Genomic DNA, 16,995 nt, shown 5'->3' with positions numbered 1-16,995 from the left:
GCTTAAATTGCCTATTAAAAGAAAAAGATTTTCAAGTTGGCTCATAAAGCAAACTACATTAAAATTTGGTTTACTCGTAAGCAAGAATCCATTAGTGGATGCTAAATCTAGGGTGGAAATTTTAAGGCTGAAGATTTTTGCATTGTCTCCAAGGGTCTCTACAGATTGCTTATTAGCTGCAAGGGGGAAAATAATAACTATATAGTGGACCACACCCTAATTGTGATTAAAATTAATATCACCAATAAGGAGGTTAGGGACATCATGACCTATGCCTGTGATATCCTTAAAAGGACATACCATTACTTAGGTAGTAGTCTAGAAAGGGATGCGTAATCTGAATCTATTGATGAAGAACATCAGAGAAACCCAAATTGTGGAACATTTTATAAAACAACTGGCCTCTACAAAAATATGTTAATGTTGTGAAAGAAGGGCTTTGGAACTGTTCTAGACAAAAGGAATCTGAAGAGACAACCAGCAAGATGCAGTCTGATCCTCGATTCCATGCTGTACTGGATGGGGAGAAATGCTATAAAAGGACGTTATTAGGATAATTGACAGAATTGGAATATGGACTGATAAACGCACTTTATCAATATTAAATTTTTCTAAGTTTGATGTCATTGATATTTATGTAAGAATCTTCTTGTTCTTAAAATGTCACATTGAAGTGTTAAGAGGAAAAGGATGATGTGTGAACCTACTCTTGAATGGTTCCAAAAAAATACGTAAGAATGTGTGTGGGGGTGGGATAATGAAAGCAAAGGTAGCAAAATGTTAAAACTTGGTGAGTCTGAGTAAAGAGTTTATGGGAATTTTCTGTTCTTTAAACTTTTCTCTGAGTTAAAAAAAAAAAGCTCTATCTATAATCTATAAGTCAGAGACCAATAAATAGTTTAGTAAGGTAGGATTTGAGTTACATAATTTTTCACTCCCTGTTTCACCCCCTCTGATTTTTTTTTTAGATATTAAATGTTTTACCAATTCAAATTACTTCTATTTGGAAAACTTGATGAATTTGATACCATTCTATGTTAAGCTATAGATGTGATTTCTCTGAAAGATGCTTTTTTTCTGTTGTTTTTTTACAGAATTTACCTTTTTATGCATAAAATATGCCTTTAGAGAAAAAACGTTTTCCAAATGTGTCCTTTCCTATGACTTCAGTAAAATGCTTGGTCATGTGGAAAACCCCCAGCTAATTGGTCCCCGAATCTTTGGTCTTCCTTGTGTTTTGAGAACAAATATGAGGTGGATGAAGTTAGAAGCATTTTGAATATCTTTTCATATCTTTGATCTTATTCCCAAATGAGCTATATCAAACAATATCTGAATAGTAGTTTTATAAGCTTTGCCAGCCACTTTACAACTAAGTCCATTTTGCCAGATCCAGCTCCTTTATCTTTTGAGGAACAACAAAAATATTTGAAGATACTTGATCTTAATAATTCTATTTTTTTCTTTATATGTAATAAATATTGTCAGAAATTGTGTTTAGATCATGTGTGAAGAAGAGGTGACATCAAATGAAATTTGGATTATGCAATCTTGTATGTTGTATTAACTAAGATTCATTTTTTGATTGTGAAAAATCAGTGATTAAAAATTAAAATAAAAAATTTTAAGCCCACTGATTCTTCCACAGTATTCATACTAAATTTCTTGCTTCTGTTTTAAGGCTATATGGAGAAATGAGAACCACAGGATTCCACTAGGTGAACAGTCCAGGAGCTCTCATACATTTTCAAATGGAGCAATCTCTGACATGCAATGAGAAGATAGCAGTGTTTTTCAACCTTTGTAACTAGTGCAGTGGTGGATCACTGATTGACCCTAAATCTAGTGATTGAGGATGATTATTAGATTTTTAAATATATGAATAGTATAAATTCTTTTTTTGTGTGTTACTGTATAGTTTAAGAATGTCTCCTTTTGCAAGAAGGTTGAAGTGCTACATGTAACTGCTTTTCTAAGAAGTATGGAATTACTTTGTAATCTAAAGACTGAGGATTTTTATTATTTAGCTACAATGTAAAGTCAATAAAAATTAGGTAGAAATGACTAACTGATATGCAATAGTAGGAAAGGCTGATCTCATGCAGAATGAAATAAGTAATTATGCTTTTGCTCAGTTTTTATTAATATAGTAACATTTTGTTGACTTCTTTTTCCTTTTTGCATTTTGAGTTCCTAATTTTCTAGCCATTCTACTTACAAGTATTTTGGTAATTGCAGTGTTTTTATATTCAGGACCTTGTCATTAATATTATAATATTTTTAAGTAATTAAGAAACAATTTTTTTCTAACTAGGAAGAAGCATTGCATGCGTTTATTCAGCCAGAGATCCTGGATGGCCCAAATCAATATTTTTGTGAACGTTGTAAGAAGAAGTGTGATGCACGAAAGGTAGATGCCATATAGAAATTAACACTTAATTACCTGAGATAATAGTCAGTGTTTAATAGGTCCCACTTTTTTTTTAGGGTCTTCGGTTTTTGCATTTCCCTTATCTGCTGACTTTACAATTGAAAAGGTTTGATTTTGATTATACAACCATGCACAGGATTAAATTGAATGATCGAATGACATTTCCTGAAGAGCTAGATATGAGTACATTTATTGATGTTGAAGATGAGGTAAATATTTATTGTATTTTCTTGTTATGTTTTTTATTAATCCATTTGGTCAGTTGTGTTTAAAAGAGCTGTTTATTGTGTAGATTGTTTTCTTGATGGAAGCTTTTCCTTTACTTATTTTCTAATGCCAAGTTCTGTAAAAACAACTAACTTTATATAAGCTTTTCCTGTCTACCATAAATGTTTCGCAGATATTCTTGCTTGAATATCAAATAACTTGTGATATTCTTTGAAAAGACAAAAAGGATCTAAAATTCTGGAATTATTTCTTTAATCTGAGTGATAATCTTTAATTTCATAACTTTCTCAGTGACTGAAACGAACCAGTCTAGAGGTGGGCTTCACTTGTGGTACATAATAAACACAGAACAAATATATGAATGAATAAGAAGCAAATTGTGGAGTACAGCATTAGGAATAGAGACAGTGGAAATGTAATGGCTATATGTGATGTCAGAGGGGTAGTAGGTGGGGGGAGTGGGTTATCACTGTGTGAGGGATATAAATTATAAATGTCTATTACATTACTTTGTACACCTGAAACTAATTTAAAAAAAAGAAAGGAAACTGAAAATAGAAAGAAAAAAAAAAGCAAACTGGGTCGGATGGCCTTAATTTCTTTTATTTGTCTTAGTGTCCTTTTCAAGGATTCAAGTTTCTGGTTCTCACTTCATGTTTGCCTGCTCTTAAATTGGCTAGGTTAGAAAGATAGAAAAGAAAGGTATTTTATCTGTTTTCCTTTTCTGATTAGTCTTTTTAAATTAAAACTTGATTAAAATAGTTGGACAATAGGACTTTGAAGTACACAGGTAAAACTCATCAATTCTTCCACTCATTGACCTCCCCAGATTCTCTTGTTTCTCTTAATCCAATAAAAGATTCATGTCCCACTATATTCTTTTGGAAACTCTTATGATTTTATTAAGGGGAATATTTGCATTTACTTACATAGTTGTTTCAGAGTGATTATATTATTCACAAAACTGGCATGAAGCATTTTTTTCTGATTGGAACTTTGTACTATAGTTATAAAAATGCCTTTTCCCAGGAGCTCAAAACAATATTAAACATTCATCAGGTTTTATTTAATATGGTATAGAAGAGCAACCTTTCTGAGCCTTTCCTTGTCCGTAAAGAAGAGCAAACTTTCCTTGTCTGTAAAGTAAGGATAATAATAGCTTTTATAGGTTTTATAAGAAGAGAGTGCCTTAGATAAATAGATGTTTATTGAATGGTACCTATGACCAGGTAACATGCTGAAAGGTTTAATTTAAAGTATTATCTCACACGTTTGTGCTTACGCTAGGAAATCTACCGAAAGTAGACCAAACTTTCAAAGGAGAAATAGTAGGATTCCTGCTCAGAGATCAGCATTAAATCTGTCTTCTGTATCTTCCTAATATATGTCTTGTAAAGGGAAATCTTTTCCGAAGGAAGAAATCTTAGATATAAAGTTTGACAGGAACTTTTAGGAATTCTGGGCCCGATTTCTTAAGAAAAGAGATGACGAATGATCATCTTTTTGGACTTAGTGTAGAGTTCTGAAGTTGGTTTTCCAACTGAAGTTATTTTTCCTTGAACCAAGCTTTCTAGAGGGATGAAGACTTTATGTTAGATGCAGCCCTTACAGCAACGTTCTTGGCAAAAAGTTGGTGCTTATTATATTGCTTGGTTAATTCAGGAAGTTCTATGCAATGCCTTAGAGAAAAATTCTTTATTTAAGTAAAAAAAATTTTAGGTATGTGTATAAAATATTAAAGGAAAAGGGAAAAGAGTTACTTGAGGATACATAAAAAATAGATTTCTTCAATTTAAATTTTCATGAAAGGGATTTTAAAATTATAAAAGCATTGAAAAGTATGATTGGCTGTTATTACATTTCCACCTCCAAACACGAGTACAAAATTCTTGAGGATAGATACAATGTCTTGTTTTTCTTTCTAATTGTCTATAATACCTAGCCCGGTGATAAACTGAATTAAACTTTTTGTTCAAGAAAAGGTGGGTTTTTTGGGGATTTGAGAACAAAAGAAGCTCGTTTTGGAGCTTAAGTTCTCTGCTTTTATGGATTTTGATGAAAGAAATGATAATTTTATATTGTTACTTTGCAACTGTGAACATAAATGGAGTTTAATAGAATTCTAAATCACTAATTTATTGTATTAAAATTTTAAGGACATTAATAGAAGTGCTTTTAAAGTACATTTTTTTGTTTAATTTTATTTAAGGTCTCACTTTTTAAGAGAAACTAAATTTATTTAAAATGAGTATTTTTATTAATAATATCTTAAATTATATGCAAATGTTAGCATATAAAATTTTACTTTGTGTATATTTTCCCTTTATTTACCTTATAATTGTAAGATAATTATGTTTTATTAAGAAATCTCCTCAGACTGAAAGTTGCACTGACAGTGGAGCAGAAAATGAAGGCAGTTGTCACAGTGATCAAATGAGCAATGATTTCTCCAATGATGATGGTGTTGATGAAGGGATCTGCCTTGAAAGCAATAGTGGAACTGAAAAGATTTCAAAACCTGGTCTTGAAAAGGTACCTTTTATAGTTCGTGGTTTTTAGTTAAGAGAGAATAATGTAATCTCTGTGCTGCTATATATAATTCTGTAGCTGTGTGACGGATAAAATTCTCTCTAAAAAAAGTTTAATTTTTGAAAGTTAAGACTTTTTAAGATAGTTTTTTATGCATTTATGTGATCATGATTAAACTTTAGGAAAAACTTACAGATGGGAGCATTAATTTCTGGGAGGCTGAGCTGTAATTATGTAAGTAAGCTGGGTGGGGGTGTGGAAAGGGTCCTAATAGTCAGACTTCTGCCTTTAAAGTTGCAGCAAGCCTCTAAAATCTTATATCTTACCAAAGTTTTCTCATATAGCAAAACAAAAAGCATTAGACTAGATATTTTGATTTTTAAAATTCTGGCTTTGGAACTCTTTACAGAAAAGTTAATGATAGAACTGATCTTTTGGAGGGAGGGGAAGAACAAAGCCCTCAGTCTCCCTGCACCCCCTGCCCCACTCAGGCAGCCCTTAAGGCACTTCATAAAGTAGTCCATGGATTATCATTTTAAAACTACAAAACTGGAAACTCTCTAGGATAGAACCTTTTTTGTTGCTCTGTCAATGATTTTTAACATTTTATCAAAGCATTTCTTTCACATTCATATAATCTGCTTTATTGAGGGGAAAGTAACCCATCAAAGTATCTTGAGCACAGTACAAATATGAATCACAAGCATGAAGACTGATCACTAGCTCAAGTCTTACAGAGTCATACTGAATTTTTTTAGGAAGTATTTGAGAATGGCGTTTCACTGACATAAATCTATTTTTAGACGAAGACCATTATTCTCACCACCATTGCTACTATCCTTTACCTTTTAAAATTATCTATTTCTTTCAGGGCAGATAGATGAGTGTGAACTGCTATGAAATGTAGGGATACAATATAACTTAGCATAAAGAACATTGCATTCAAGCAAGGGTTGGCAGACTGTGGCTCAAGAACAAAATCTAACCCTGTGTCTATTTTTCTGCATAGACAATATATCTTTTTTTCCCTTGTTTTATTACAACAGGTAGAATTTCCATATAGTGTTAAATAGGAGTGGTGAGAGAGGGCATTCTTGCCTTGTTCCTGGTCTCACGAGGAAAGTGTTCAGTCTCTCATCTTGAAGCATGAAGTTGGCTCTAGGTTTTTTTGTAGATGTTTTTTATGGAGTCAAGGAGATTCCCCTCTTCCCAGTGTGTTGAGAGTTTTCATCATGAGTGGATATTGGACTTTTGTCAAATGCTTTTTCTTAGTTGATATGATCATGTAATTTTTCTTCTTCAACCTGGATTACATAATATATTTTCTAATGTTGAACCAGCTTTGCATACCTGAGAGATGTCAAGTCAGTAGATCCCTATGTCACAGATATTACATAAATACATTAGAAGATGCCCAAATCATTATATCCCTCAGCTCCTCTGTAAAGGAAGTAGAATCTTATTTGAATAAAAATCAGTGTTATTTGGGATTTTTTTGATCTTGATGGTGCATCTCAGGATAGTCTTGTATTTGGCACCTGCTTCTAAAATTTCATACTATTGTTTTCTTTTTTACATAAATAAATTTACATTTCAGATGTGCATAGTACCAGAGGTTATAGCATAATTAAAATGTGAAGGAATACGTTTAGTGAAACTTGTGGTATATAAAATTATGTGGTGACTTGCCTTTTGATTATAGGAAAGTTAACCTACAATAAATATATAGGACACCTAACATGTTACTGGGCTACGTGTTAATAGAGACTAGGAAATAAACAAATAGGTGTTTTGTGTTTTTCTCTTCTCTGAGGTCCTTTTATTTTTCCCCTCAGAATTCTTTGATCTATGAGCTCTTCTCCGTTATGGTTCACTCAGGGAGTGCTGCTGGCGGTCATTACTATGCTTGTATAAAGTCGTTCAGTGATGAGCAGTGGTACAGCTTCAATGATCAACATGTCAGCAGGGTAAGAGGGGGGGGAAGATTATCTTTCTGAAAGACAACGTAGGGATGTTTCTGTCAATAGCAGGGTTTATTGAAATGGGAGACTGTGTCCAGTGAAACATTTTAAAACACATTCCAAATCAGTCCTTTGTTTTCGCTTTCAGTAAATTTCCTTCTTTGTTTCTTGTTGTTATTTCTTGGTTTTATTTTGTTTTGTTTGGGGCTTGCTGGGTGTTTCCAGAAATAGACTCCCAGTTTTCCTCTTGCCGTGAGCCTTCGTGTAGGACCACTGTTTAGGAGCACTAGAACTGCTTGGTCAGCCCCAGCCACTGATGATGCTTACGTCCTGTGAATTGGTATCTGTGTGGGCCATTCAACTCTGAGATTAAAAATTGGGTTACATATTGACATAAAGGTAACAGTGTTAGAGTTTTTACCCAAAGGTAAATAATACAACAACTTTTTAGATAACACAAGAGGACATTAAGAAAACACACGGTGGATCTTCGGGAAGCAGAGGCTATTACTCCAGTGCTTTTGCAAGGTAAATAACTTCTTAATTTTTAGTGTTGATAAATTAGAATTAACTATAACTTCTCAATACTTTTTACCATTAAAAAGAAAAAGATTTAACCCAGGAGTCGGCAAACTATAACCTATGGGCCAAATCCAGCCCGCTTCTGATTTTTGGAAATAGTTTTTGTGGAACACCACCATACTCGTTTGTTTAAATACTGTGTGTCGCTCTTGTCTCATACAACATCAGAGTTAAGTAATTGAAACACAGATCATATGATCCACAGTGCCTAAGACATTTACTGTGTGGCCCTTCCAGAAAAAATTTGCTGACTCCCGACTTTAACTGAAGTAATCATTCTAAGACACAGGTTTTTTGAAGACTTTGCAGTGTTACCAAGAGGAGGTATGGAATCTTCTCATAAATGTGTCAGTAAAAGCAAAGTAGATATTTTATGTCTAGAATGAAATTTGAACCTGTCCAAGAACAGTTACGTGATTTTCTAATTCTTTAAAATAACAAAAAACTGTTTTAAATAAATATTTGATGGTAGGAAATGGAATCTTTACAATCTACTTTTTGTCCCCTTTAATCTTTTTTATATTTCTACTAGCTCCACAAATGCATATATGCTGATATATCGACTGAAGGATCCAGCAAGAAATGCAAGTATGTTAACATACAGTTATTTGATTTTAGGCTGTATTATAAACTAATTTCTTTTGCAAGATTTTTAAACCCAGATAACCACTTTTAAATGACAGGACCATTAAGGTTTTTTTTAATATACACGTACGTGGAAAAATTAATTATAAAGACTGTTATGAGATAATACCAACTGGTAAAAACACTTTTAAAAAAATCGAACGTTTTTAGTACACTAAGAGAAAAAACTTACTCTGCATTAAATAAATGGGATATTTATTTGCAGTAAGATTGTATTATATGAGGTGTGATCAAACAATATGGTGAATGTTTAAATAAAAAATTTATTACAATAAAAGACACATTGCCTTTAACCCCCCTTTGCTTCAAACACACGTATCCGACTGTTCTTGCCACTTTCTGAAGCAGTTCTGGAAGTCCTCTTACATGAGTGTCTTTAGTTGCGCTGTCATGGCTGCCTCGATGTCCTGAATCATTTTGACTTTGGGGAAGAGCCAGAAGTTGCCCGGTGCCAGATCCAGTGAATAAGGTGGATGAGGACACACTGTAATGTTTTTATTTGACAGAAATTGCCTTATACCAGAAGTGGTGTCTGACACGGAGTGTTGTCATGATGGAGGAGGATTTATGGCACACTTTAAAACACACCTTCTTTCAACCGTAGCTCACACCCGACTGACTGCACCAAACAAGTTGAAACTTGTCACACACTGTTACTAAGGTTCGACATACCACTTCCTGTATGGAAGATCGCTTTCTGTTGGATGACACTCATTAGTAGCATTCACTGTATTTTGCGATCACAATGGAAAGGCTCTATGTCATCGCTTCTGGTATTGCAGTTTCTGTCAAATAAAAACATTATGGTGTGTTCTCACCCACCTTATTCACCGGATCTGGCACCATGCGACTTCTGGCTCTTCCACAAAGTCAAAATGACCATGAAAGGTAAATATTTTGAGTCGATTCAGGACATCGAGGCAGCCATGACAGCGCAACTAAAGACACTCACAAAAGATGACTTCCATAACTGCTTCAGAAAGTGGCAAGAATGATGGGATAAGTGTGTTCAAAGCAAGGGGGATTATTTTTAGGGGGACTAATGGCAATATGTCTTTTACTATAATAAATTATTTTCATTTAAACATTCACGGTATTTTTTTATCATGCCTCATATGCAGTTTGGTTCAGTGATGATAGCCCCCAGACCTGTGTAGCAGTCATAACTCACCAGCTGCTTGTCCCAGACTAAGTTATTTAACTTTTCTAACTCTTGCTTTCCACATCTGCAAAATGGGCATAATTATAGTATTTAATCGGGTTGTTATAAAAATTAAATGAGGTGACATTTTAAGCATTCAGCATCATGTATAGTACAGAGTGAAAACTCAAATTTAACTGTTACTGCTTTTTTTCTATTATTAGCCTTTTGGGTATTTTAGTATCTAAATGCTTTGAATGGGGACCATAGATAAAGTAAACTTCCCACTTAACCTCTCTAAAAATGTTCTTAAGAACTAGAGTTAAATATCATTGCTATTTGCTTTAAAAGCAAGTACAGTTTTATGAGTCTACAGTATGTCCTTTATTATATTTTAATTTTAAGAATCACAGAAAGAAATCCTATATACAAAGCATGTGGGGTTGTCTTTTTTGGTAATTATTACTTTAAAAATTTCAGTTCCTGTTTACACTCGCTCTGACTGTACTGAAGCAGTATTGCAAATAGGTATGGTGGGTGGGTGGGTGAGTGTGTGTGGGCACGCGTATATAGGTGTATACACAGGTGATGTGTTTGCTTATATTCTTTTCATAATTAAAATAATATAATCACTGTCATTGATTTTAACTTATTTCCTTTGTTTAGAAACTACCATGCTTTGTGTAAATCTATTTTCAGTAGTAGAATGTTTTCGTTACATTTTTGTAAACCCTCATTGGATTGTGAATCCAGTTGGTGCAAGGCTAGGGACTTATTTATCTTTTCACCAACGGTATAGTCCCAGGTCTGTCATATAGTAGCTTTTCAGTAATATACTATGGAATTAATGAAAAAATAAAAGGGAAATTATAAGTCATTTTACAACAGAGATTTCAGAGTGGAAGTAATCATTCTTACTTCACAGATAAAGAAACTATAACCCAAAGAGTAACTTGTCCAATATCATAGCTACCTGGAGGCAGAGTCAGGATTGTAGTTCATGTGTCCTCTATGGCAGCTAGCATTCCAGATATAGCCCATAAATACAGCAATTATTCAGCTTTCCTTTATTCATTGGCCCACTCTAGTTTTGTGATGGAGCACCAGAGGGCGCTGTATGTATGACAGGGAATATTTTTAGAATTAGAGCTCATTTCTGAGAACCATAGATTTTTACCTTCCACCAAGGCCTGATTTTTTTAAATAAATAAATTTGTCTCCCTATTTAATGCCTAATAATCATTGACTTTATTGAGCCGTATCATAATCTCATATTGTCACTTTTAATACTTTGAGTTACATATGAAGTTCTTGAAGGCAGCTAAAAGACTGCTTTGAGAGCAAAAGAAACAATTGTTTGAATGAATAATAATAAATAAATAACATTTGTAGTAGTAGCAGTAGCAACAGCATTTATTACATTTTATTATATCCCAGGTAATAACTCTTTGGGGTAGGTACTGGTAATAGGCTAAAGAAACCAAGGTCTGGAGAATTTGCACAAGGCCTCACCATTTGATGATAGCACAATTTGAAATCAGAAATTATTTTATTTGCAAGTCTCAGAGAAACTTTTTTATTCTAAAAATCTGTATCTACATACTAGTGTTGTCCTGGAGCCAAGAGCTATTATGAATAAATATAAGGCTTTTTAAAATATGAGACCTAACCACGTGTCATTATTAACTACCTCTTTATCGTGGTCTGGGAAAAACTCATGTTTCAAGTTGAGAGATTCATGTAATAGAGATGTATTTTGATGACAGCTATAAGTATATACTGTGGGAACATAGTAGAACAAAATGAAATAAAGGAAACTCAATTTCAATAACACTGTCTTACCCTGTTTTTATTATTAATAGAATTTCTAGAAGTGGATGAATATCCAGAACATATTAAAAACTTGGTTCAGAGAGAAAGAGAATTGGAAGAACAAGAAAAGAGACAACGAGAAATTGAGCGCAATACATGCAAGGTTAGATTTCATAATTTTACTTTTAATTAAAACGTACTGTTGAAGCTTGCTTAGCTGCAATTCTGATAACTAGCCCATTGGGGTGATACTGTAGACAGTTATGGTATCTTGATCATTAAGCAGTGTAACTAACTATATTACTGAGGTAAGATGATTTCATGCATAAAAACACTAACATGTAGTGATAATACTCAATATTGGTGAGGTTATAATGAGATGAATATTGTCACATTCAGCTACAAGAAGAATAAATTTGTAAAACCTTTCTGCATAGAAATTGAGTAGAATTTTTCAAGAGCCTTAAGCAAATTTATATCCTTTTATATATAGTTCTCTTTAGGAAATATTACCTAATGAGATGCTGTAAAATTTTCACCACAAGGACATTCATCACAGTATTTTCCAAACTAGGGAAAAATTGGAAACAACTTGAATGTATATCAGTAAGGGAATGATGATATAAATTGTGATATATGCTTATAAAGAAACATACAGTTGTTAAAATTGATGTTTTTGAATTTTTTAATGACATGAGACATAGTCACTATGGATTATTATGTGAGAAAAATAGAAACCAAAGACAATTATCCCAATTATGCTTTTTTTTTTTTTTTTAAATTATAATATTTTGACTGTTAGGGGAAAAAATGCTGTCTACAAAAGAATTAAGCTTTGATTCATGACCTGCTGACTTGATGATGATATTTTACAATTTCTAGATAAAATTGTTCTGTTTGCATCCTGTGAAACAAGTAATGATGGAAAATAAATTGGAGGTCCATAAGGATAAGACATTAAACGAAGCAGTAGAAATGGCTTACAAGGTATGTTTGATTGCACTGTTGGCATTTAATTATTGTTGGTATCTTAGTGAACAGTATTACCATATTTTAAAAAATTTTATTATAGTCAATAGTAATACAAACACTTGCAGTAACTTTGATAGAGCATTTAAGTCATATATCTTTTAAAGAGTGTAGTAGTTTATACCTCTTTGGAACATACTCAGTTGGTTTTAAGAAATTTCTCACTCTTGAAAGTCAGTTAAGCATTGTAAAACTCTGAATTAGAATTTGAAACAAAAATATTCATTTATTTTTTACATTCATTTAGCAGATGTTTATTGAGTGCCTACCATATGAGGCATTAGAGATGCTAGAGTGAACAGGGCAACATGAAGTGTTAGAGATACCAAAGTGAACAAGACGTGCTCACTGCCCTCATGGAATTTTTAATCCATTGGTGAAAAAAGCAGGCCAAAAAAATTAGAAACATTAAAATTTTCAAGTATTTTATTGTTTAGATGTTACTAAAGTAAATCATTAGTATATTGAGATCATTTATTCTGAGACTTTAACCATGAGAAGAAGACAGCTATGCAAAAAGTTGGGAAAGAATATTTTAAGTAAAGGTAACAGCATGTGTGAAAACTGAAGTGAGGAAGTGCTTGGCATAATCAAGAAACTGATAGAAGAGGCATTATATTTAGATTGTCTTGAATGAATATAGAGTAGCATAAAATGAAGGTAGAGACTTTGTAAGACTAGAAGTTTGCATTTTTTATTCTAAAAATAATGGGACATTATTAGTGGGTTTTGAAAGGCAAATAGAAAGGGAAACATTAAATAACCAGATTTTTCTAAATATCATCTGTGATACTTAACAAATTTTTTTTGTCCTTTCCATATAAGTGTTAACATCATTGGACTGAAATTAAACAGTCATTACCTAGAGAAAAAAAATTGTATACTACATTACTTCATTTATAATTATGTCTAGAATCAATGAAGGAACTAGAAATTACATACAAGATAGCGAACATTGTTTCTCAAAGTGTGATCCAGCGCAACCTGCACCAGAATCACATTCCTATTAAAATATTAGTTCCTGCAGATGAATCTGAATTCCTGTGTTGATACCTGGGAATATGTGTTTTAAGCAAGTACCTCAGGTGATTTTTAAGCATACTAAAATTTGAGACCCACTTTGTGTTAGGTACCTGGTCCTTCATAGCACTTATCAAAACTGAAAATTTACAAACTGTGACTATTTTAATGTCATTGTCCCTCACTAAACTGTAAGCACTTATAAGGGTGAACAGTGTTCTGGTTTGCTCATGATTGTATTTCCAGTACTTTTGCTTAGTATATAGGAGAGTCAAAATTGGATGGGTATGTGAAAGAGTAAATAAATGAACAAACAATAACATGCATGGATTGATGACTCTGGATTCACCTAATTAAAGTGAAAATCCTTTAAACATGGTGGTGGACTGCAAGCATCATCTTTTGCAAAGCCATAGTGAAACCAAATTTAACTAAAATGGAGAAAATGTCTTAACTAAACAATTTTACACAGTAAGGTCAGTAATAGCAGTAAGGATAGTTTATATTCCATCAGTTTTTAATGCAGGAAGAAAAAAATATTGTTTTAAAAATAGGAAGTAAAAGTTCACAAATGTAAAGAGTCAAACAGGACAGAACAGAGAAATAAATCAATCTTATTTACCAAAAATGGAGCTCATCTCTGGGGATGAAAGTGGGGGTGAGTAGAGATCAGTGGGGACACACATGAAGGCTTTCAGGTTTTTCTATAAAATCATAATCACAAGACTTAAATGAGGATTAAATACTTCTAAGCAATCCTACTATGTTTCTCCAGGAAGTTCATTTCCAACTTAAGAGATGTTGCATCTAGGGCATGCCATCCACTAGTGACATGGACTAGAGGTAAATTTTGTGATAGGAATTCCAGTGCCCTTAGTTGTAGGTATTCTTGAGGCTAATATTGAAGGGGGTGGTCCAAAGAGGAATGGGGCAGCACTTAAGAGACACAGAAACTACATCCTACATGGTGGCTCTACGAGGCATACTCTCCTCCTGTACTTAGGAAGATAGTTACTATAGATAAATGAGTTACCAGTTCTCCAAATTGCATTAAGAAAACAACAGATGCATGTTCTCATTGGTTGTTTTCCCCTTATGTTTCCAGCTTAGTGATTACAGAGCAATAGCTTGTAATACATTGGTTTTGAATCCATCTAAAGTTAAGAATGTTAACTTTTTTAAAACAAAAGAAAGTCTTTAAAATATGTTAGTGCATGTGTTGTATGATTTGAGGGATAATGTAATATGGTTATTTAAAAATAGCATTTAAATTGTGCCTTTAACTTTGATGTTTTTAAACTTTGAATCATAAATATGGATTGTATTGTTTATTAGGTAGTGCAATTACACCTCAGAGTAAAATACTATATATTTTTTTTCTCGGGGGTCATTTTCTTTTAGATGATGGATTTGGAAGAGGTAATACCCATCGATTGCTGTCGCCTTGTTAAATATGATGAGTTTCATGATTATCTGGAACGATCATATGAAGGAGAAGAAGATACACCAATGGGACTTCTATTAGGTGGAGTCAAATCAACATATATGTTTGATCTGCTATTGGAGACAAGAAAACCTGATCAAGTTTTTCAGTCTTATAAACCTGGAGGTAAGGAATTTTATGTTATTTTGTGTAGTATTGGACTTAAAGTTTTCATAAAGTTTTCTTTATAGAAATGAGTTTAATTTTAATTTTTTATATGTTCTTAAAATGAAGAATAATTTTGATAGGTTGGGAACTAGTCAGCATCAAGCTTGGAATTAAGTTCTAGATTACTTTTAAAGAGCTATACACAGATTTAACAAACAAACAAAACTTCTAGCTTATAGTATTCAGTGGGAATTTTCTTCTCAGTATTGAATCATTTTCCCTCCCCCCATTCCCATTTATAAAGAAGACCCTGGTCCAAAAAAAGTATATTCCCATAAACTCTCAGAAGTAGAATGTGTTTCTGAGTCTCCTTGAAGAGGTGGTTTCATAATACACATCACTTACAACATTTTTTAAATTTTCTCCTTCTCCATTTCTACAGGTCCCGGGGTACTTCAGCTTTTTCTGTTTTCATTACATCTGTCACATTCCTCAGTATGTGAGGGTTTTGTTTTTTCTTGTTTGAGACTGATCTTGAAAGCAAAATACCATGCCCCTAGTTTTACCCAAAGTTATCCTTAAAGACAGTTATATGTCCAAAGTTTTCTAGTAATCACTGTATGTAAACTGTAACAAATAGGGAGAAATCAAAATGTTTATTTTTTTTTTTTACCAGATTCTTACTATTGTTATCTTGACCCTAATTTTCTTGTGTAAGTTATTAATCAGAAATCAGGCTTATGTTCTCTTTTCATTCCTAAAAATTGAACTTACAAAACCTTCTACGCTTTCAAGTTCTGTTCATCTATAGATCCTATACGCTTCCTTTTTTTTTTTTTTTTAAATGAAGACTCCTTTTTCCAAAGCAGACTAAGTGTGGTATTCTTTCAAGGGCTCTTTCTGTCAGACTCTGCCCTATCTGTAAATAGTCCCTTTGGAGCATTTCCTTACAGATTATTTTTGAGCTATATAGCAAAAATTATGGTATCAAAACATAAAATGAGTCAGCCGAACCACTTCTTTAATAGAGAACTCTAAATGTGAGTGTGACTCTGAAACTTCTTATCTCCCTTATTCATTAGTAATCAATTAGCAGAGTATTTTGTCAGATTTAGGTTAGCAACATAGGGAAGAAACAGAGGATTGACATACTACATATGAGAGATTAAACTAATCTAGAGAATAACTGTTTATTAAATATGTTTGAAGATCATTTATTTTTCTAATGACTAAAAGTTTAGTTGTATAATGATCTGAAACAGAAGAGAAGATAGGATTAAATTATAAACGCAAAGAATTTAAATGAAAAAAACAAACATGTAAACCAAAACAGTTTTTTCTATAGGATTTTTTTCATAGGATATAGAGAATACTGTTTTGAGGAGAAGTCTTTGGTTATGAACAAGGTCTTGAATAGTTTAATAATAAAGGTTGTGCAAAAGCAAGTAAGGCTCCTAGTTGAGTGTTTGTTTTGCATTCTCTAGCTATATTTTTGTAATGTTGTTTTGGTCACTGTTTTGGAACTTTAGATGTATATTTTTAATATGCTTGATAAATTTGATGGTGGTTATGTTTTATAAGGAAACAAAAGATGTATTTTTAAACACATTTTGAATTTTGTCTTTTTTTAAGAAATGTAGAACTTCTTTATTAGCATCATTTCCATTTATATATGTTTGTACTCTGATAAATTGTGAAAGAACTGTTTTAACATGTATTATGCATGTATAGCATGTCATACACCTATCGTCTTGATAATTAGAAATGGTGTTATCTATTAGAAACACATTAAGAATGCATTGCTCATGTGAAATACATTAAAAATAAATAACCTCCAGTTTTGTTTTTCAAATGTGACAGAAGTGATGGTGAAAGTTCATGTTGTTGACCTAAAGGCAGAATCTGTAGCTGCTCCTGTCACTGTTCGCGCTTACTTAAATCAAACAGTTACAGAGTTCAAACAACTTATTTCAAAGGTAAGTTTTAAAATTGGTTGGTGAATAATTTGACTGCCTGCCCTGTACAA

General features: G+C 32.8%; 1 protein-coding gene across 2 annotated transcripts in view; it reads left to right on the top strand.

The window, feature by feature from the left end:
• USP47 (ubiquitin specific peptidase 47) overlaps window positions 1-16,995 on the top strand; it is a 97,365-nt gene that overhangs the window by 62,074 nt on the left and 18,296 nt on the right. For both annotated transcript variants that reach the window (XM_033121824.1, XM_033121823.1), the window contains 10 exons: window positions 2,315-2,410; window positions 2,488-2,640; window positions 5,024-5,191; window positions 7,024-7,155; window positions 7,601-7,677; window positions 8,264-8,319; window positions 11,380-11,492; window positions 12,212-12,316; window positions 14,780-14,987; window positions 16,830-16,945. In XM_033121824.1, coding sequence (XP_032977715.1) covers window positions 2,315-2,410; window positions 2,488-2,640; window positions 5,024-5,191; window positions 7,024-7,155; window positions 7,601-7,677; window positions 8,264-8,319; window positions 11,380-11,492; window positions 12,212-12,316; window positions 14,780-14,987; window positions 16,830-16,945 — 1,224 coding nt within the window. The remainder of the gene's footprint in view (window positions 1-2,314; window positions 2,411-2,487; window positions 2,641-5,023; window positions 5,192-7,023; window positions 7,156-7,600; window positions 7,678-8,263; window positions 8,320-11,379; window positions 11,493-12,211; window positions 12,317-14,779; window positions 14,988-16,829; window positions 16,946-16,995) is intronic.

This window comes from Rhinolophus ferrumequinum, chromosome 11 (genome assembly GCF_004115265.2).
Source record: "Rhinolophus ferrumequinum isolate MPI-CBG mRhiFer1 chromosome 11, mRhiFer1_v1.p, whole genome shotgun sequence".
Taxonomy (NCBI): Eukaryota; Metazoa; Chordata; class Mammalia; order Chiroptera; family Rhinolophidae; genus Rhinolophus; species Rhinolophus ferrumequinum.
The sequence above is the reverse complement of the archived record's forward strand: the minus strand, read 5'-3'. Positions and strand labels throughout refer to the sequence as shown.